Here is a 22,436-nt window from a genome sequence, read left to right on the forward strand (position 1 = left end):
ACTTTATTACCGAGGGGCGAAAGTCCCTGAAAACTTCTATAATGTTTATTTTAATAAGTTACAGAGGTGAAAAATAAGAGGAAATTGGGTGTGATTTTTGATTTTAAGTAATAATGTAATCTTTCATTCGGCGTTTAAATTTTTCAAAAATATTTATTACGTTTCTTAGGTTTAAAAAAAATTAATGCATTTAAAAAGCATTGGCCAGAAATTTGGCGCCTACGCTTAAAACAGTTATAGGAATTAATATTTTTATTTGCATCTAATACAAGACAACAGTAAGACCTATCCTAACCTATGCAGCGAAGAAAAGAACCGATACTAGAAAGACGAAACAACAAATCAATAATATCGAAATGAAAGTATTAAGATCGACAGCAAGCATATCATTAAAAGACAGACAAAGCAACAGAAGTATACGAGAACGATGCAAAATTCAAAATATTAATAGGTGGATCAAAACAAGAAAGAAAAACTGGAACGAACATGTAAACCGAATGGAATCAGATAGATTAGAGAACATCTGTAAAAACAACAACAAGCCGTATAGCAAAAACCCGTTGGAAGACCGCCGAAAAGGTGGAAAGACAAATGTACAGTCAACAACAACTGAAATATAATAAAAGGCAGACAAACAGGAGTAATCCTAGTAGCACGAAGAAGAAGAATTTGTCTCTAATTTTTTTTTTTATTAACTCCTTGAGAGATCTGCAATCTGCCCTTTAGGCAATAAGCGTTTTTTCTGACAATGAAGCTGATGACATGTAGAGTATTATTCCAATGAATAATCTCTTTTAAATATATCTAAACCTAAGTTAAACACTGTTGGTATGAATTTACAATAATTTGCCTTAAAAAAAAACTAAACTAAAGTCTGTGTGATATAGATAGATCGGATGGCATTAGACGTTTCAGCCTGCGGATTTCATTGGCATCGCGCACGTTTAGTTGGGCCACTAACCGATTCGGGTGCACTGACACTTTTTCACTATAGTTGACACTAAAACGATGTATGGCATCTTTGATGGATTCTAAAGGGATATCATGCTGAATGATTTCGTTACTGACGTAGTAGGGAGCATCAACAATATTTCGTAGTACTTTATTTTGGAACCTCTGCAAGATGGATATGTTGGAGTTGCTAGCAGTTCCCCACAGCTGGATGCCGTAGGTCCACACAGGTTTTAAGATTGTCTTATATAATAATATTTTATTGTCTATGGAGAGTTTTGATCTGCGACCGATGAGCCAATACATGTTTCTTAATTTGAGGCCAAGTTGCTTGCGCTTAGTGAATATGTGTTTTGTCCAAGTCAGTCGTCGATCCAGGTGCATTCCGAGGTATTTGGCGCTATCAGATTGTGGAAGTTGACAATCAATAAATTGAACAGGTGGGCACGTTTCTCTGCGAAGGGTAAACGTCACATGTGTTGATTTCAATCCATTTGCTTTAATACGCCATCTTTTTAGCCAGTTTTGGATCTTGTTTAGACTAGTTTGCAGGTTCCTAGAGACTGATGTTGAGTCAGTGTGGGACGCCAAAATGGCTGTATCATCGGCAAATGTCGCAACAGTGGTAAGTCGTGTTGATGGCACGTCTGCAGTATACAATAGGTACAGAATCGGTCCAAGTACGCTACCTTGTGGAACTCCTGAATTTATTGGATGCAGCTCTGTATATTCACTTCCATGTTTTATTTGGAAGTGCCTATCTGTCAGGTATGATTTTAGAAGTTGAAAGTGGAGATGGGGCAGTAGCTTCTTTAGTTTAACCTGCAATCCTTCATGCCACACCTTGTCGAAAGCCTGAGATATATCGAGGAAAGCTGCTGAACAATATCTTTTACTATTCAGATCCTTATTGATTTGATTTACCACCCTATGAACTTGTTCTACTGTCCCGTGTTTATTGCGGAATCCGAATTGGTGATCCGGAATTATCTTCTTTTCGTCTATTATAGTTTTTAGCCTTTTAACATATAGCTTCTCAAAAACCTTGGAAAGAATTGGCAGTAGACTTATCGGTCTGTAGGAAGACAACTCTTCTGTTTTCTTTCCGGGCTTGGCTATCATAACGATCTGGGCAATTTTCCAGATGCTAGGAAAATAATTTAGTCGTAGTATAGAATTAAAAATGTAAGTAATAAGTCTACAGCACTTTTCGGATAGTTCTTGAAGAATTTTTCCAGATACCAAATCGAAACCAGGAGCTTTTTTTATGTTAATTTCTTCCAGAATTGTTTGTTTGACTTCTCTAATAGTGAACTTGTTATGAGGCAGGTCCATTTGGAAGGGTACATTTAGATAGTCGGTGATTTCGTGTTCTTCTTCAGTAGATAATTCTGAAGGAAAGGGCATGAAGACTTTTTTCAGATATTTGCTAAAAGCTTCAGCTATTTCTTTATCATTTCTGGCCCAGGAGTTATCATTTCTGATTGGTGGATTATGTATCTAATAAAAATAATATTATGTTATATGATATTGTATAAAACAATTTTTACACAATGTTATAGTGTATTTTTCGTAGTTTGGCTGTACAATTTTCTTCTGGACATCGTCTCCGCTCTTCACGAAGTGTTTTCTTTCCCATCGATGTCCGTAAATACTTTAGATGTCGATCTTCTCGATCTACCTACTGTACTTATTGTACCAAGAGTTCATTTTAGGAAGGGAATTGCTACAGTTCGACGAAAAAATAAAATTATATTTGACGTATTGACTCGGTTTTAGACAAGTTATGAATTTCCTAATGCTATATCAATCAATCGTGTGGATATTGACCAATATAAATTCTTAGCTCTGATTTTAATGGAATATTTTCCAACAAATCAGTAGTATTAATCCATGGCTTCTACTTGCCGTTAGGAAATAAACGTTTTCCTTTGAGCGTGTGATTCCATCTACTAGCTTGTGTGAGAGGTTCTATATTATCAAACTTAGATTCTATAGTACCTAATACATTTATTATCTCCCCATTTTACAAAAAGTATTTCTCAATTTACATCAAATATCTATGATCTTCTTTCCAAGGTTTCTGTTGCTCGATATTCACATTTCTGTACATAAAATAATAAATCTGTACTGGTAAATAAATTATTAAAAAATACCGAGTGGCGAGCAAGTTTAGAAATGCAATGTAACGTATCAAGCAATAGTCTTGTTGTTAAGGACAAATGTTCGTGATGATTTTTACCGATTCTCTTGCCAGTACAAAAGTTAAGATTATGACAGCATCAGCTACAAAAATCTCAAAATTTCTAAGCTGAATCAAATAAGCTTTCCGCGTATAAATTGATTTAATGAGTTATGTCCAGATTATTTCAGAATCATTTCATTTATTTTATTTTTATATTTATTTATTATCCAAATAATATTCCTTGAAATATTAGATATTGCGGAATAATTTCTCCTATAGGTATACAATAAAATATAAATTTTTTTTATGGAAATCGCATTAAACAAATGTAACATTAAAAAAACAAGAACTTGCACATGCCATGCCAACTAAATATTGAAATTTTGCTGACATAATAGTAACGATTAAAATATTTATATTAATATTTATTTATGAATGTAGTTTATAATAAATGTAACTCAACAAGAATAATCCAGTAAACGATACAATTGAGCCGATATGAAACTTTTATTATAAATATGTAAATCTAAATAAAGCCAGCAACATTGGTATAATGTTTATGGAAATTGAAAGGAAATTTTAAATATAACACAAAAAACATATATAAAACAGTTTGCTATAGCATAAAGTATATATTGAAATTTTTTCATTAAATTGAAGCAAATTTTCAGTGACTTATAAATAGGAAGATGGTCTGTGGGTTAATAATTAGCAAGCTTTTTAATCAGACAAAAAGATAAATTGTCACGAAAATTCTGAAAACAGAAAATTAAGTTTGAAACTATTTTTAATAAGAATATAATCTGCACAATCAAAAATATTCGCGTAAATAGTAAAAATATGATAATTATTGTAAAAGTTTTGCAGTAGTAGAATCTGAGTTTGTACAAACTTGGCAAAGGCTATAGAGGGTGTAACAAAAATTCGGGTAATAAATTAAACCACATATTTTGGGACCAAAAATAGTTCGATTGAACCTAACTTTCCTTAGTACAAATCTGCACATAAAAAAAGTTATAGTCCCTTGAAGTTACAAAATAAAAATCGATTTTTTCCAATATATTCAAAACTATTAGAGATTTTGTATTGGAAATAGACATATGGCATTCTTATGGCAAGAACATCTTTAAACAAAAATAAAAGTGAAATTTGTGCCTCCTATAAAAATTTTATGTGGGTTTTGTTCCCTTAAACCCACCCAAATATTTGTGTTCGTTCCAATTAAAGTATTATTGTGGTACCATTAGTTAAATAAATTTATTTTTAAACTTTTTTGTCTCTTTGTAATTTTTCGATAAGTCAGTTTTTATCGAGTTATTTTGAACATGTTTAAAATCTAACACAAATTTTTACATGGTAAGTAAGATTATAGAGACCTGGTAATAATATGAAAATTTATTGTAAATTAACATTTTGTAGGTATATTTTGAAACATAATAATATCTCGATAAAAAATCGTTTATCGAAAAAATACTAAGAGGCAAAAAAGTTTTAAAAACGTTGTGTTTAATTAATGGTACCACAATAATAATTTAACTGAAACCTACACAAACATTTGGGGCGCACATTTTGGGACGCAAAGGGAACAAAACCCCCATAAAATTTTTATGTAAACATATTAAAAAAGAAGCCGCATCTCGATAAAAACTGGCTTATTGAAAAAATACTACGAGGGAAAAAATATTATGTTTAAATTTAACTAATGGTATCTTAGTAATAATTTAATTTTATGGGGTGTACAAATTACACTGTTATTATTTTTTTGAGATGTTCCTACCATAAAAATACCACATGTACATTTTTAATAAAAAATCTCTAATAGTTTGAATCTCTAATATTGGAAAAAATCGATTTTCATTTTGAACTTCAAAGGGCTCATTTTTTTATGTGCACATTATTTGTACCAAAGTAAGTTAGGTTCAATCGAACTATTTTTGGTCCCAGAATATGGGATTTAATTTATGACCTGCATTTTTGTTACACCCTGTATATATAGAAGATATCTCACTAACGGGATGTTTTGTGAACTTGAACTTTAATTTTACTCATATTAAAATATACTTTTCGGAATGTTAGTAGAAAGTCAAAAAGTAATAAATGTTTTTAGTTATTAAAATCTGAAATCATAGGTAATTACTTAATCAAATTGGACATTTTAATAATCAAATCTCTTTCGATTCTTTATTAAGCCCTAGGGAAATTCATAGTCGTATGCAAAACAATAGTCTTATCCATTTTTTATATGGGTTTGAATGATGGGCTTTGAAGAAAGTTGATGAACACACTATAGACGCGTTCGACATGTTTTGCTGGCAAATAATGTTGTGTATATCTGAACCTTAAGAAGAACCAACGAGTCGATTCACAGATAGCTACACGTTACAAAAAGGCTGCGAATAATTGTTACTGAACAGCTATATGAAAAAGACCCTTTTTCGGAAGCAACAATACAGGCTGGGGAGGAAATTTTACATGCGATATCCGCCAACAGAACGGAAAGGTGGTGCAAGCTGGTTACGAGTCTGGACATGAAACAAAACAGCAGACATGCCTGGAAGCTGATTCGGAATCTTGGCAACGATCCCGCTGCTCCGACAGTCAACATGACAGAAGTCACACCCGATCAGATAGCCCATCGTCTTCTAATGAACGGCAAGACGACATCAAGAAAGAACAAGGTGAGAGCTCAACGGAATATCGACGAAGAAAGAGATGTTCTAGGTACCTCTTTTTGTCTAAAGGAGATGAGAGGCGCGATCCACCAAATGAAAGATATTAAAGTAGCTTGGCTGGACGACAGACAAACAGATTAAATCTAGAACTTTGGACTAAAAACCGTAGAGTGGCTCGTAAAAATGATGAATTGCTGCATCCGTACATTACAAATCCCCAAAATCTGGAGGAAAGCTAGAGTGGTAGCCCTCTTATCAAATATATAAAAATATATAAATCTCACCCAACATATTAAAGATGGTTTTGAACGGAAAGAAATAACAGGAGTAGCGTTCATAGACCTAACTGCCGCCTATGACACAGTTAACCACCAACGGCTACTCGCAAAACTCTACGAAACTATAAAGGATTTCCGACTAACAAGGTTAGTGAAATATCTCCTACAGAATAGACGCTTCTACGTAACGCTCCAGTCCAATAACAGTCGGTGGATGAACGAAAAAAATGGGTCACCACAGGGAAGTGTCCTCGCGCCGATTCTATACAAAATATACACCAACGACCAACCCATACACCAACAAACAAGGCAATTTATTTACGCTGATGATACAGCTGTGGCTGCTCAGGGAAGAACCTTAAATGAAGTCGAAGTGAAACTGACAGATGCCCTGGGAGACTTAGCTCTATACTACGACAAAAACCATCTGAAACCCAATCCCACACAAACCCAGGTATGTGCTTTCCACCTTAAAAACAAGCATGCCCGAAGGCCGCTGGAGGTGGAATGGCATGGTCAGATGAAAGTAAGTGCCAGAAATAATATCATCCGCAAGCTAACTAATACAAAATGAAAAGCACAACCACTCATTCTCCGCACTTCTTCCTTAGCACCAGTATGGGCAAAATCCGCTGACGCAAAGGCGTGAGCCTTGGCAAAATCTGGCTCTCTAAATGAAATGGTTCGTATAATATCGGGTTGACTGAAACCGACACCCTATCAAAGAGGTATACCCCATAGCTGGGATTGCTCTACCACCTATCAGGAGGAAGGTCACGTCAGAGGTAGAACGAAAAAAGCAGGAGACGGACCGAAGACACTCCTTATATGACCACAAAACTCAGCCAAGTTGACTAAGATCTCGGAAAAGCTTCCTAAAGACATCAAGATCCATCCCCGAAGCACCAGAGATGCGCCGAATACACCTATGGCAAGCGTTAGCTACCGCGACACATTTTCCTCCCTCAAAGGAAATGGCTGCTGGACACAATTTACCGTATCCGACTTGGAAAGCGCTAAACAGACTAAGAACCGGCGTTTCACGTTGTGCTAGTAAGCTGAAAAAATGGGGATACCAGGAGGACGATACCTGCGACTGTGGCGCGGTTCAGACCAGCCGGCATCTACTATCATGCACAGAGATGAGAGAGACCTGCACAGAAGAAGACTTAATTATAGCAAATGACAGGGCCATCTATGTGGCCAACCATTGGAAGTACAGAATTTAAAGTTGTTGGTGTTCCGGACACGGAAAGTAAGTAAGTAAGTATTGTTACTGAAAAAAATCTGCGTTTACTTTGATCATGTGGTGCATTGTGATGGTCTGGAGAAGCTGACGTTGCAGAAGATGGTGCAAGGAGCGAGAGCCCGTGGAAGATCACCAACAAGATATGTGTACCATATTACAAAATAAGTTGGAGTCTAACGAAATTATTACTTAAGAGTTGCAAAAGACAGAGAAATGGAAACAAATAGCGAAATATGATTTAGAATTCAAGATGGCACAATGGTCGAACTGGACGGACAATTAAGAATAAGAATTAATAGATTAATAATAAAAAATTATTAATAATTATTAAGTTCGCTTTTCTTGTACTATAAGCATACAAGGATAAAAAACCGCTAAACGCCATAAAAATGAGTGGCGCGTACAATATTCCAGCTACAGAAGATCTGATATGAATATTACGTAGCGCGAAAATGTATTTTAATTTTGATGCAAAAAAATTCTAGTTTTATTTTAAAAGACTTTTCCATAATGTTTGCTAAATTTGAAGTAAACGCGCCACAAAAGAGTTTCAAAATTCAAACTGTATCAAAGTTACTCTTTGGTGGCGCGTTTTACTTCAAATTTAGCCAATATTATGGAAAAATCTTTTAAAATAAAACTAGAATTTTGTTTTTAATCAAAATGAAAATACATTTTCGCGCCACGTAATATTCATATCAGATCTTTTGTAGCTGGAATATTGTATGCGCCACTCATTTTTACGGCGTTTAGCGGTTTTTTATTCTTGTATCAGGAGTTTTTCAAAGTTATTTGTAAATTAAATGTACGAAGTTAAATGCAATGTTTCTCGATTACACGTTAAGCTTTATAAATAGTCGCCTTTGTCGCATTATCTCCCAAATGATCTAGTGTCTATCGAATGTACACTAGATCTTTTTCTATTCGAAATAGATTGAAAAAAAAATTGAAATGGCCGGTAAATGAACTCGAATTGCCCGTTGCCAGATTAAATTTAGCGTCGTAACCACTACAACTACATAAACGATTTAGGGAATAATCGTTAATTGGATTATACTTTTGTAGCTTAATAACTTCTAAACGGCTTAACCGATTTTGATCACTAAACATGAGTTTGAAACGTATTGACAAGTAGTATCTGATAAATCTAAGGTCAAGTATGATAACTGAAGCTATTACAGGAATTATTGAGCTTAAAAAACCGTTTTTCCCATAAGAAATAGATTTGATCATACTTAAAAGCCTTTAACTTAAAAATTCGAATTTTACCGGACATGAGGTATACACCGTTAGATTCGCCTAGAGTCCTTCTACAAACGCTCAGTTATTGGCGCAATTCGTAGGTTGAAATTTTGAGTAATTGTCGAAAAACCAAAATTTTCAAAATTTATTTTTTCAGTTTCTCGGCTATACTGCGCCATGTGTATATTTGATCCTGGCGGCTTAGACACCATTTGAAAGCTTAACTCAATACTATTGATTTGGTGTATCTGCGGTTCTCCTGTCTCTTCTTGAACCGAAGATACTCCCAAAAAATATGCCGTTTTGTACCTACCAAGTCCTATAGCCGGCTTATGGGTGATCAAAAGTCACAAACTACATCGGTTCTGAATCGGCCCTGACCCCCTCTTCAAACACAAAAAAAATTAAGATCGGTTTAGCTTTTTCACATACATACATAGATACATATATAACATACATATCGACAAACATTTTCCCTTTTTTAAATAAAAATTGAGTCATATTTCTGAGCTCGGTAACTTTTGAATGGTATAACCGATTTTCAAAATTAGACATGCGTTAGAAAGTTAATGATCAGTACTATCAGAAGCCGCAAAGGTCGGAGTTAAATTTTCGAAGTTTTTTGGTAGTTTTGGGGACGAGAACGAAAAACAGACCCTAAATAGGAAGGGCCGTAAAATCCACACCCGTGGACCAAAATGGATGGTTGACATATGAATGGGTGAGCCTTTTCCTAAACATTGAGATGGGAGTTGGCCTAATTTTCAATTCAGTCAGATTTAGAAAATCGAAAATTTCGTGTATATTTATATAGTGTTGCGTGTAGGGAAGTGTGGATGTGCTCCACTGGCGAGAACTGCCGTTTTCTGGTAATTAATATCTACATGAGTATAGAGAGATTCCAAATTATTGAATTAATTCATTTTTTCGGGAATAGCCCACTTTTGAGAAAAATCCCGATACAGGTCGGTTTGATGTTTTATTTTAAATTATGATTTTTTGACATATATGCCATATTAGTGACGTCATCCATTTGGGCGTGACGACGTAATCGATGATTTTTTTTTAAATAGGATTAGGGGTCGTGTGGTAGCTCATTTGAAAGGTTATTCAATTGTCTATTCAGTAATGTAAACATTAACATCATTATTTATACAGGGTCACAAAATAATTTTTAAAATAAATTAATTGGCGCAAAAAAAATAATGTACGTAATTTATTTAACTCAAAATGTATTTTACTGCTGTCAGAAAATATGAAAAATATTTATTCAATAAATACACATTGCTTTCGCTTAAATTAAATGTCAAATAGCCACCCACCTGACCCTTACAATGATAAGCAATGTTTATTTGTCAAATAAACATTTTTTTCTATTGCCTGACAGCAGTAAAATGTATTTTGAGTTAAATAAACTACAACAATTTTTCTCTTTGCGTCAATTAAACTAATTCAAAAAATATTTGTTGGCCACCCTGTATAAATAATGATATTATTGTTTATATTACTGAATAAAGAATTGAATATCCTTTCAAATGAGATACAACACGACCCCCATTCCCATTAAAAAAAATCAGCGATTACGTCATCACGCCTACATGGATGACGTCACATTTATGGCTTATATGTCAAAAAGTCACAATTTAAAAATAAAAATCAACTGGTATCGGAATTTTTCTTCAAAGTGACCTATTCTTGAAAAATTGAATTTATTCCATAATTTTGAACCTTCCTGTGAATTAACAAAAAAACTCATCAAATACCTGACTATTCGGAAGTCCTGAAAAATACTTATATCCCTGGAGTATTTTCTGTTTAAATTTAATGTTAGTATTTTTGATAAAAAAATACTTATTCTTACAGTTACAAATTCTATAACTCACCTTTAGCTACTGGTGATATAGCAATAAAATTCACTAGTGCAGCCCCCGTACCATGTCCCATTAGAGTAACTTTTTGGGGGTCTCCCCCAAAGGCTGGAAGATTTTCTCTCAACCAATGCAGTCCCGCTACCAAATCCATAAGTCCAAAATTTCCTTGTGCACTATTCTTGGCGCCGGTTTTCAAAAAACCTGTTGACAAATAAAATTTATTAATGGAAATCTTTTAAACATCTTTCAAAACCTTTCAAAACGATCTTTAAAATCTTAAATATCTTTAAACATGGCGCTATAATTGGAAAAAACGAACGAGTTTTGAAAAGATGATGATTTTTGAAAATCTCTACCCGCTTACCTCCCCACTAAAATAGAAAACTTATTATTTTTGATTTTAGGACCTAATCTTCACAACCTAATGGGTCCCCATGATGCTTTATAGACCAGGGTATTTAGCACTAAAAACACAGGAAAAACCGATTTTTAAATACATCCCCTAGAGACTTGCAACTTTTTGAATTGTCATCAGGAAGATGGCAGGAAAAAAAATCTACTATATAAAATGGGTACAAATGGATAATTGCGTTCTAAAGTGCATAAAATGAATCAAAAAATGCATAAACATGTCAAAATGAGCATATTAACCTTTAACTGCCCGCGCATCAAGTTATGACATAACTACACGCGTGGCGTACTTTATACGCCACTTAAAAACAGCGGATTTGTTTATTTTTTTTTTTTGAAAAAATACATTTAGTTGTTTGTTATAAACCTTATTCGGCATCAGTGAATACTTGGAGTTCCTTCTCAGTAAGCCAATTGGGATTTATAACTGGAATCATGAAATAACTGGATTCCATGATAAATAAAATTACTGATAAAAAATTTTTTGAAATGTGATTTTATACAGGAGAAAAAGTATTATTTATAAAGAAATAGTTATTTTCCTAACAAGTGCAGAAAGTCATACTTTTCCGCACGCGATTGCAGTTTGCCGAACGAAGCGAAGCGGAGTTCGGCAAGCAGTCGAGTGCGGAAAAGAGACTTTCTGCAAGAGTTAGGAACAATATTTTTTCTACGAGCATTTAAAAATGACCAAATTGATTGATTTAATATAAAAATACATACACAAATTAAATCTTTGACAAGGTTGTCAAAACCAAACTTTCTATATAATTGGTTAGCATGACGACGATCTAATAACACCGAATTAATTTCAATGCGGTGCCTAAACACCTGTTATGTACAGGTTTTAATATTTTAAAGGCATAGCAACGATGTCAAACAAAGCAATTATTGTCAAGAAGCACGTCACGCACTTTAAAATTTATCTTTACTTACGAATTAAAAAATAATTCAGTGATATAGATGGCATCAAGTGACGAAGAACTACCTCCATCTATCCTCGACGTTGTCAATTATCTTAATTTGTTACCGGAAAAATCAGCAAACAGGTACAAGAAAGAATACAATATTTTTATGAGTTGGTGTAAAGAAAAAAGTGTAAATAGCTTAAAAGAAGAAGTGTTTTTGGCTTATTTTATTAGTCTATCCAAAATCTGCAAACCAAATACTTTGTGGTCCCGCTATTCCATGCTCAAGTCAGTATTAAAAATTGAAAAAAATGTCAATATAGGCGATTATTTTAAGTTAACAGCATATTTGAAGAAAAAAGCGTAGGATTCAGTTGTACGTTCAATATAAACATTGTAAATAATAAATAGATATTATTAAAATTACATATTTTGTATTTGATAATAATAAAATTGTTAAAAAGTTGACTTAATTCTTTGACAATGATGTCAAAACCAATCTTTCAATATAATTAGTTAGCATGACGACGATCTTGGTTTCCATGACGGTGGATACGCGTGCGGAAAAGTAAAAACCGCGTGCGGAAAAGTAAACCGCGTGCGGAAAGTAACACGCGTGCGGAAAAGTAAAACTTTCTAAACTAAAATGCGTGCGCGAAAGTAGACATTTTTGCACGTTCGTAGAAAAAATATATTTTGTGCCATAATGACTAAAAAACAATTGAAATATGTACTTATATTACTACTTACATTAATATAATCGTGGCGTATATTGTCCACCACCGGAAACAACAAATAATAAAATGTAAATTACGATCTTCCCAGAACGCCGATTATAACGAAACTAAAACCAAATTGTAAAGCACATTCCAGTGATAGGTTAGAAAAATGAGCAAGGTCAAAAATTAAATTTTTAAATATATTTGCAGTAGAATTCTTATATATGGCGTACAAAGTACGCCAGCGCGTGTAGTTAAAGGTTAAGGGCCAGATTTTGTTTTTGTTGAAGGGTGGTTTTCGGGGTCGCTAAACACGACTACGCCATCAAAACCGACTCCCGGAGCACCTGATGCCCAAGATCGCTGCTAAGGCACGTCATCTTAAGGTTTGAGGATTATCGGCACTAAATTGTAAGCACATCACTTAAAGATTTTTAAAGGCTCTGAACACGTATACGCCATTAGAACATCTGGTACCCAGTGTTTTCGAGGGTTTTCGGCATTAAATTGATGCAAACTAGTATCTCGGGGGATTTTGTGGTTGTTGAAAACGAATATGCCATCAGAACGACACCAGGGAATGACACCTGGAGTAAAGGGTCTTCTTTTGGAGTTTCGAGTGGTTTCGGCAATAAATTGATGCAAAGAGATTACAGAGGGGGATTTGAGGTTGTTGAACACGACTACGCTATCAGAACCGACAAACAAAGACTACGTACGATTACTGCTAGGGACTTCATATTCTGGAGTTTCGAAGGTTTTCGGCACTGAGTGCATACGAACTGACCTCCGGACCACCTGGTGTCCAAGGTCACTGCTAAGACGCGTTATTTTCTGGAGTTTGGAAAATTTTTGGGAAACAGGTGCACCGGGTGTCGGTTTTGATGCCATATTCTTGTTCAGCAACCCCGAAATCACCCGAGCAATCTGTTTGCATCAATTTAGTGCAAAAAACCCTCGAAACTCCAGATGATGTGCCGTAGCAGTGAACCTAGGCATCAGGTGCTCCGGTGGTCGGTTCTGATGGCGTTTTCGTGATCAGCTACCCCAAAAACCCGAGTAATAAAATCTGGCCCTTAATATACTTATTTGACATGTTTTTGCACTTTTGGATGAATTTTATGCAATTTAAAATGCAACTATACATTTTCATCCATTTTTCTATAGTAGACTTTTTTCCTGACATCATCCTGTACATAATGCAAAAAGTTGCAAGTTTCTAGGCTAGGTGCTGTATTTAAAAATCGATTTATTTTGTACTAAATGTCCTAGTCTATTAGTAAGTGTAAATTTAACATCCCAGGCTCCCGTACTATAATTTAATATACACAGATTGAGACAAATATTGGCAGTACCGTTTAGTTAGTTTTACAAAGTTTTCAATAATAGACGAAGCAATAAAGCACTAAAATCGGCCTTACCTCCGACAAAAAAAAAAGGACAAGACGGATCTTAATAATTCCTTTTCCATTCGATTCGTGAATGCGCCAGGGAACTTTGTGAACCGGAGCCATGATATAATATTGAAAAACAAAAGAATGTGTGTGTACTTTGTACGCAAGTAAGAAGTTATACTTCTATTATATGATTTAAACGAAATTAATATACTTTTTATTTATATTTTGTTTAAATATTAAACTAATTTATACTTACTACTTCTCAAACATTTTTATTAGAACAGTGCCAAAAATTAAAATAATAAAAGAATAAAACACACACAAACACATTACACAAGCCACAAATGATGTCTGAACATTAATTGTCGAAATTTTTTTTAACTAAATACGTATTTTCTGAAAATACAATTATATAATAAATATACTTACAATCATAAAATGTATTAAAAAAAAACAAAAAAGAAAGTTTCTATTGGGACTCGAACCAGCGCTGATAAGAGCGGTTGGTATTGGAATTCATTCGCCTTCTCCGCTTAGCCACGGACACTATGTGTCATTATTTACGAAGATCGACTAACTAAACGGATTAAACTTGTGATATTTTGATATTTTGAAAATTGATCAAATTATTTTAATTTTGAATTGAAATGATTTAGAATTGAAAAAATACAACAAAACATAGAGTAAAAACACAATATATTAGGTGAATATTGATAGAAATTTTGATGGTAATCAAATTATGTAAATAAAAGTATTACATACTATGTATTTTGGCAGATCAAATAGGTAGGTTTATACCCATGATACATTAACAATTATTACGTACCTGTTGCTTTTAAAAACTATTTAAAAGTCACTACAATATTATAAACTTTTTTGTTTCTGTCCTCACAACAATAAAACTAATATATTATACATTTGTTTACCTTTACCTTTACCTCCAAACCACAGCTGCCATATCGGATAATTTTTGACATGTCATTTGAACATCCAATCAGAACAAAGTTATATTGCGCATGCGCCGGGCTGATAGGTTTTAACATATAAAAAAATCACCCTCTATCGCCGGTAAAGAAGTATAATTTCAAAAAATGCATTCTTAAAGTACATCTCAAACAGAATAAAAAAAATTCAGAACTTGTCAATTATCGGCTGAAATGAGTTCAATTTTGTTACTTCCCCCCAAGGGAATTGTAAGGATTTCCCCCGGTAGTTGCGGTTACAGAGCACTGGCTTGAAGTCAACGAGCCTTTTTTTGTAGAAAAATACACCACAATTGCTAGGTATGATCGTCCAAGCTCAGCTTACGGAGGCACCCTAATTCTATCTACGAGCAATGATTTTTCTTCGGTAACAAAATATGACTTTCTGCTAAGTGAAGCCTTCTTTGAGTTTTCGTTAATTTACAATAAGAATCTTAATCTTTATATTATTTGCATTTATAGATCACCTAACTCTTCCGTGGAACTATTTTTTCAGAACCTGCTAAATTTGTTAGATGACCTGCCCCATAAAAGTAGAAAAATTTTATGCGGGGACTTTAACATTGATTATGCTGCTGATAGTGCTACACAAATATCCTTGGTCAACATATTTGAATCGTATGGTCTAACAATGCACGTTGATTCTCCTACAAGGATTACAAAAACTTCATCTACCATAATTGATTATACTGTCTCAGATTTTTCACCCCTTGACGTCCACTCTACAATTATTAATGCTGGACTATCTGATCATGAAGCAGTTTATACGAAGTTTAATATCTTGAGCAAACCCTCCTCGAAAACCCGACGTTTAGGCAGGATTTTTTCCACCCGGAACTTTCGTAATTTCCAAAATTTATGCTTAACCTCTGAGTGGCGCTTTCCTGCTATGGACGTGGATAATAATTTCAGTGCTTTTTTGGATAAGCTTGTCTGTATCTTCAATAAAGTATTTCCTTTAATTGCAATTAAGCCAAAACATCGCAAACCCTGGAGTACTAAAGGTATCCGAATATCTTCCAAGAATATGCGTTCTCTTCTCTATATCGGGAAATTTACTACCAACGTTTCTATCACTGAATATATCACCAAGTACAGGGCAACCTATCTTAAACTTATAAAATCAGCTAAAAAAGACTACTACCATAACCGTTTGGGAAGCTCAAAAAGTGTTGCAAAAGAAACTTGGTACATAATAAACGATCTTCGAAATAAAACCCACACTGCTAAAACAATTTCCCTTCCAGACCCTGAAAATCTAAATGAATACTTTGTTAATGTGAGTAAAAATATTACATCAACTATTTTGCCACAACAAGATCCCATTGCTTATCTCCCTAATTCAAGAAAGGTCTCGAATTCATTCTTTATAAAACCAGTCGATAAATCTGAACTGATCCAAACAATCAATAGTATCAAAAGCAAATCCTCCTGTAGTACTGATGGTCTATCGATAAAAATTTTTTCTAATCTCCCAGAAAATGTGTTAGAAGTCCTCATCTCACTAATTAATGATTCCTTTGAGAAAGGTAAATTTCCAGAGTGCCTGAAGGCAGCCATCGTTATTCCTCTTCATAAGGGTGGTGAAATATCTAATACCTGCAATTATAGACCTATTACACTACTACCGGTACTCTCCAAAATTATTGAGAGACTCATAAAAGCCCGACTTATGTCCTTTCTAGTTGAAAATAACATTTTATCACAAAATCAGTTCGGCTTTTTAAATAATAAATGCACCACTGATGCCATTTTTTCTGTACTACATGCGGTTTATCAAGCACTGAACAATAATCTTCACACTGCCACCGTTTTTTGTGACTACGCCAAAGCTTTTGATTGTGTAAATCATAAAATTTTGATAAGAAAACTAAATTTCTACGGAATTCGTGGTATTTCTTTAGATTGGTTCCAATCTTACTTGGATGATAGGAAACAACTGGTTAGAGCAAATGGTACAGACTCTAGTCTCAAAAACATTGTATGTGGGGTACCTCAAGGTTCAGTATTGGGACCTCTACTTTTCTTTGTCTTTATTAATGACATCACTAGTTTAAAAATCGATGGAAAAATCTTTCTTTTTGCTGATGATACCAGTATCACTTGGAGCAACTCAAATATTGCAACTCTTCATGCTACTATAACTTCTGATCTACTTACAATAAAAACCTGGTCTGACTCTAATCTACTCTCGTTTAACGTAGATAAAACAGTAGCATTGTCTTATAAAGGAGTCCTTCAACCCTTACCTCTTAATAACAGCCAGATCAGTACCGTTGATTCTGTGAAATTTCTTGGTATTTTTTTAGACAGCAACCTTAAATGGTCCCTCCATATCGATTTGTTACGGAAGAAACTATCCTCAGCTTGCTATGCTATAAGATCTGTTTCGAATGAACTCAATTTAGTATCTTCCAAAATCACATATTTTTCTTTGTTCGAGTCACATCTTCGTTATGGTCTTCCCTTTTGGGGTTCTGGTACAGCTGCCCAATTCGATGTTATTTTCAAATTACAAAAAAGAGCAATTAGATATCTGTTTGGCCTCAGAAGAACAACACATTGCAGAAGTTACTTCAAAGATCACAGAATTTTAACCCTTCCATCTTTGTATATTTTAGAAACTGTTTGTTTAATTCGTAAACATCTACATGTCTTTCCACCAAGACCTAATCATGACTACTTCACGAGAAATTCTACGTTTGACGTTTATATGCCGACCCCGTCCTCTGAGTTAGTAAAGAAATCTATATTATATTCCGCAAAAAAACTTTACAACCATCTCCCTCTACAACTTAAATCTGCAGCATCTTTCCCCAAATTCCGTAAACTGACAAAAGCCTACCTATCTGAAGGACCATATTATTCAGTAGAAGATTTTCTTAATAAATAACTAAGAAATTACAGTACCCTTTGCACAAGTAGTATTTTTATTATAATTTTTTTTGTCTATATTTGGGTGTCATATGCAGTAGCTTAACTTTTAAACTTATTAATTACTATGTAGACTATGCATTTGCAATTTACTTAAATTTTGCAATTGATTACTTCTGTTTAACTTCATTATTATTGTTATTATTGTAAATATATTGACGATTTATATAATTTTAGTAAATTGGATTGTTATTGTTTTGTTTTCTTGACTTTTTATAAGCTTTGTCGATAAAATTGTACAATTTTTCATGACAATAAAGCATATTTCTATTCTATTCTATTCTATATACTAGGGGATTTTTGGCGTCGCTGAAAACGAATATGACGTCAAAAGTGATCTCCGGAGTACCTGTTGCCAAGGGTACCAACTGTTTACCTCGTCATTAAAATTCATTAAAAAATTAGTCAAAAATCATTACTAAGGGGTTTTTGGGGCCGCTAACGACTAATATGACATCGGAAGTAATTTTCGGAGTACCTACTTGGTGCCCAGGGTACGTACTGTTTAGCTCTCTTGTGGAGGTTTCGGCAAAAAATGTATTAAAAAATTATTCAAAAATAATTACTCGGGGATTTTTGTGGCCGCTAACGACGAATATGACATCGGAAGCGATCTCCGGAATACGTGGTACCCAGGGTACCTACTTCTTATGGAGTTTTCGGCAAATTCATTAAAAAGTTAGCCAAAAATCATTACTCGGGGGTTTTTTGGGTCGCTGACGACGAATATGACATCGGAAGTGATCTACGGAGTACCTGGTACCCAGAATACCTACTGTTTACCTCGTTTTCTCTAGTTTTCGGCAAATTGATTAAAAAACCAATAGGTGTCCTGGGCACCAGGTACACCAGAGATCACTTTCGATTAGGGATGGGAAAAACCTACCGGTTATAACATAAAACCGGTTTTTTACTCCGCAATAATCGGTTTTCCGGTTGTTTTTTGTTACGGTTATAACCGCTTTTTCATTTTAAAGTAATAACCGGTGAAAAACCGGATAAGTGGAAAAAATAATGAACGATCAAGTTTAAGCTGACTGAAACCGATTTGACAACACTGATGACTGATATCAATTCGAATGTAGTATCGCAAAGTAAAGAGCAATGTAATTGTAACCTACTGGGTATTGGCTATTGACTAAAAAAACCGAAAACCGGTTTTTGAGATAACTGGTTTTTTGACCGGTTATAACCGCCAGGTTAAACGGTAGGTAAAAAAAGCGGTATAACCGAAAACCGGTGTTTTGTCAACAACCGCCATCCCTACTTCCGATGTCATATTCGTCGTCAGAGATCCCAAAAACTTCTAACTAATGAATTTTAACTAATTTTTTAATGCATTTGTCAAAAACTCCAGAAAACGAGGTAAACAGTAGGTACCCTGTGTACCAAGTACTGCGTAGAGCACTTCCGATGCCATATTCGTCATCAGCGACCCAAAAAACCCGGAGTAATGATTTTTGGCAATTTTTTAATGAATTTGCCAAAAACTCCATAAGAAGCAGGTATTCTGGGCACCAGGTATTCCGGAGATCGTTTCCGATGTCATATTCGTCGTTAGCGGCCCCATAAACACTCAAGTAATTATTTTTGACTAATTTTTTAATACATTTTTTGCCGAAAACTCCACAAGACGAGGTAAACAGTAGGTACCCTGTGCACCAGGTAGTTTGGAAATTACTTCCGATGTCATATTCGTCGTCAGCGGCCCCAAAAACCCCCCGAGTAATGATTTTTGACTAATTTTTAATGAATTTTCCGGAAACTCTACAAGACGAAGTACACACCTGGGCACCAGATACTCCGGAGATCACTTTTGACGTCATATTCGTTTTCAGCGACCCCAAAAACCCCCCAAGCAAAAAAGTTGAACTCTGTTTGAGATACACTTTAAAGCCAAGCGTCCACAGACCCGCATCGTACGCATCGTACGCTTCGTACGCAACGGATTTAAGTTTGCCTTACAATGATTGTCGATAATGCGATCCGTACGATGCGGATCAATGGACGCGGTTACATAAGTTTCTGTACAAGGCAAACTAAAATCCGTTGCGTACGATGCGGGTCTGTGGATGCAGTTATTCAATATTATATCATGGTTCTGGTTCACAAAGTTTCCTAGCGCATTCACGAATCTAATGCAAAAAGAATTATCAAGATATGTCTTATTCTTTTTTTTTCGAAGATTCATACTTTATTGCTTCGACTATAAAGGCACATCTAGCAGTCTATCGTCATTAAAATCCCTCAAAATTACTAAGAACAATGTTAAAATATCCATTTAATAATTGTAATACACCTCATTTTTCTTTTCCTAAAATAGTTCACTACATAACATGACTAATCTTCTTCTTGAAACGTTGTTTCCAACTAAAAGAGAAACTTTTAGAATTGTTTTGTAAGTTCGAGTTATCTAAGCGCTGATTTGCATTTACATTCCACTATTAACGCAAGTTTTATTCGCAAGGTCTTACAAACTTTCAGTTAAAATTGTTTCCAAACAATATACTTTTGATCTAAAGTTGTAGAATGAGAATCATTTGCGGCTGCAAACTTTTTGTTTATTTATTTATATAAACGAGTATATGTGTATTTTAAAATAAACTTGTTCCTTTTTACTTTACTGTTTTATAAACTTCCTACAGTATAGTGTCGATATTATGTGGTCAACACATTCATTAATAGAAATAAATAACACATATATGAATAACATTAAAGAAAAGCAAGAAAAAGAGATTCTTTTCTAAGTTCTTTTCATTCTTTTCTAATACGCCAGTCAATGGAAGCAAAAATACAATATTACCTCCGAATTCTATCCTACTGCATGGATTTTAATGAAATTTTGGGAATAGCCTTTACATATCTCCTAATTCAAAGTCTACCCTATGCCGATGCGTGCTTTTATCTTGGGGGTGGTTCTCACCCCTTCTCGGGGGTAGAAATTTTCTTGGTTAAAATAACCACGGAAGTAACTAGAGAACTTAATTGTAAGCAGAAACTGTTCTATAATTTTTTTTTGAAATCTCAATATTTTTTGAGTTATTCGTGGTTGAAAATTGGCCATTTTCATTGAAACATAACACCTTTTCGAACGGTTTTTTGCAAATATCTTAAAAACTATGCATCTAACTAAAAAAACTATATAAAACATTTTTGTAGCTTATAAAAAAACAAAGAGAATAGTTCCTTCATAAATATTCTAGTTATAATATAAAAAGAGATATGGTAGATGAAAACAGTTTGTTTTTTTGATGCATGCTCAAATCGTTGTATTCAACTTGAAATAACAGACAAACGGTCGATTTTAGGTGTATAATGTTACCAACATCTTTTGTAGTGCTTAAAAAGATCTTTAAAATGAGCAATATTAAAGGAATATTGCATTCAAACTAAGCGAGATATGCTGCAAAAAATTAATGATTAATGTATTTTAAGAGAAAATGAGAAGTATATTTAACCTCTCATCCACCAGAATTTTAATGCTACTTTTTAATCATTTTACTTCTACAATACCTTTTATTATAGTATTATGGATGGGTTCAAAAAGTTGGACGGGTTTAAAATGAATGGTTTTTGAACAAAAAATAAGATCAATTTATAGAGCGCATTTTTACATTTCCTTAAAAATCTTCTTTTTCTACATGTAACTTGAAAATGATAAGAGATACAATAATGAAACAAAAAACAAAATTTTTATTCAACAAAATCCTACCTAATTTTTGTGTGGTACCCTTTTTTCGTATCTCTTATCATTTTCGAGTTACATGAAGAAAAAGGAAGAAGATAATTTAAAAATGCGCTCTATAATTTGATCTTATTTTTTTTTAAAACTATTCATTTTAAACCCGTCCAACTTTTTGAACATAGTAATAACATTATAATAAAAAGTATTGTAGAAGGAAAACAATGCATTTAAATTTTGATGGATGAGGGGTTAAATGTACTTCACATTTATTTTTTAAATTCCATTAGTCACTATTTTTTTTTGCAGCATATCTCGCTTACTTTGAATGTAATCGACATTTAATGTTGCCCATTCTAAAGGTTTTTTCAATCACTACAAAAGGAATTGGTGGCATTATACAACTAAAATCGACCGTTTCTCTTTTATTTCAAGTTGAATACAGCGATTTCAGCATGCACCAAAAAAGCAAACTCTTCTCATCTCCCATATCTCTTTTTATATTATAAATAGGAGATATATGATGGAACGAATCTCTTTGTTTTTTTATAAGCTACAAACATGTTTTGTATAGTTTTTTTTCGTTAGATGCATAGATTTTAAGGTATTCGCAAAAAACCGCCCGAAAGGGTGTCATTTTGCAATGAAAACGGCCAATTTTCAATCACAAATAACTCAAAAATTATTGAGTTTTCAAAAAAAAAATATTGAACATTTTTTGCTTAAAATTAGGTTCTCTAGGCACTTCCGTGGTTATTTTAACAAAAAAATTTTACACCCCCGAGAAGGGGTGGGTACCACCCCCAAGATAAAAGCAAACATCGACATAGGGTAGACTTTGTTTCTGGACCTATTATCTACTTGTTATGAAAATATCAAGTAAATCGATGTAGTAGGATGGAATTCGGATCCAAATAACCTCATTTACTGCCCTATAAAGCATTTTTATATAAT

General features: G+C 34.0%; 1 protein-coding gene across 6 annotated transcripts in view; it reads right to left on the reverse strand.

Annotated features, from left to right (window-relative positions):
• LOC114337069 (neuroligin-1-like) overlaps positions 1–22,436 on the reverse strand; it is a 616,817-nt gene that overhangs the window by 69,812 nt on the left and 524,569 nt on the right. For all 6 annotated transcript variants that reach the window (XM_050650872.1, XM_050650874.1, XM_050650876.1 and 3 more), the window contains exon 5: positions 10,461–10,649. In XM_050650872.1, the coding sequence (XP_050506829.1) occupies positions 10,461–10,649 (189 nt within the window). The remainder of the gene's footprint in view (positions 1–10,460; positions 10,650–22,436) is intronic.

This window comes from Diabrotica virgifera, chromosome 5, assembly GCF_917563875.1.
Source record: "Diabrotica virgifera virgifera chromosome 5, PGI_DIABVI_V3a".
In the NCBI taxonomy this organism is placed as follows: Eukaryota; Metazoa; Arthropoda; class Insecta; order Coleoptera; family Chrysomelidae; genus Diabrotica; species Diabrotica virgifera.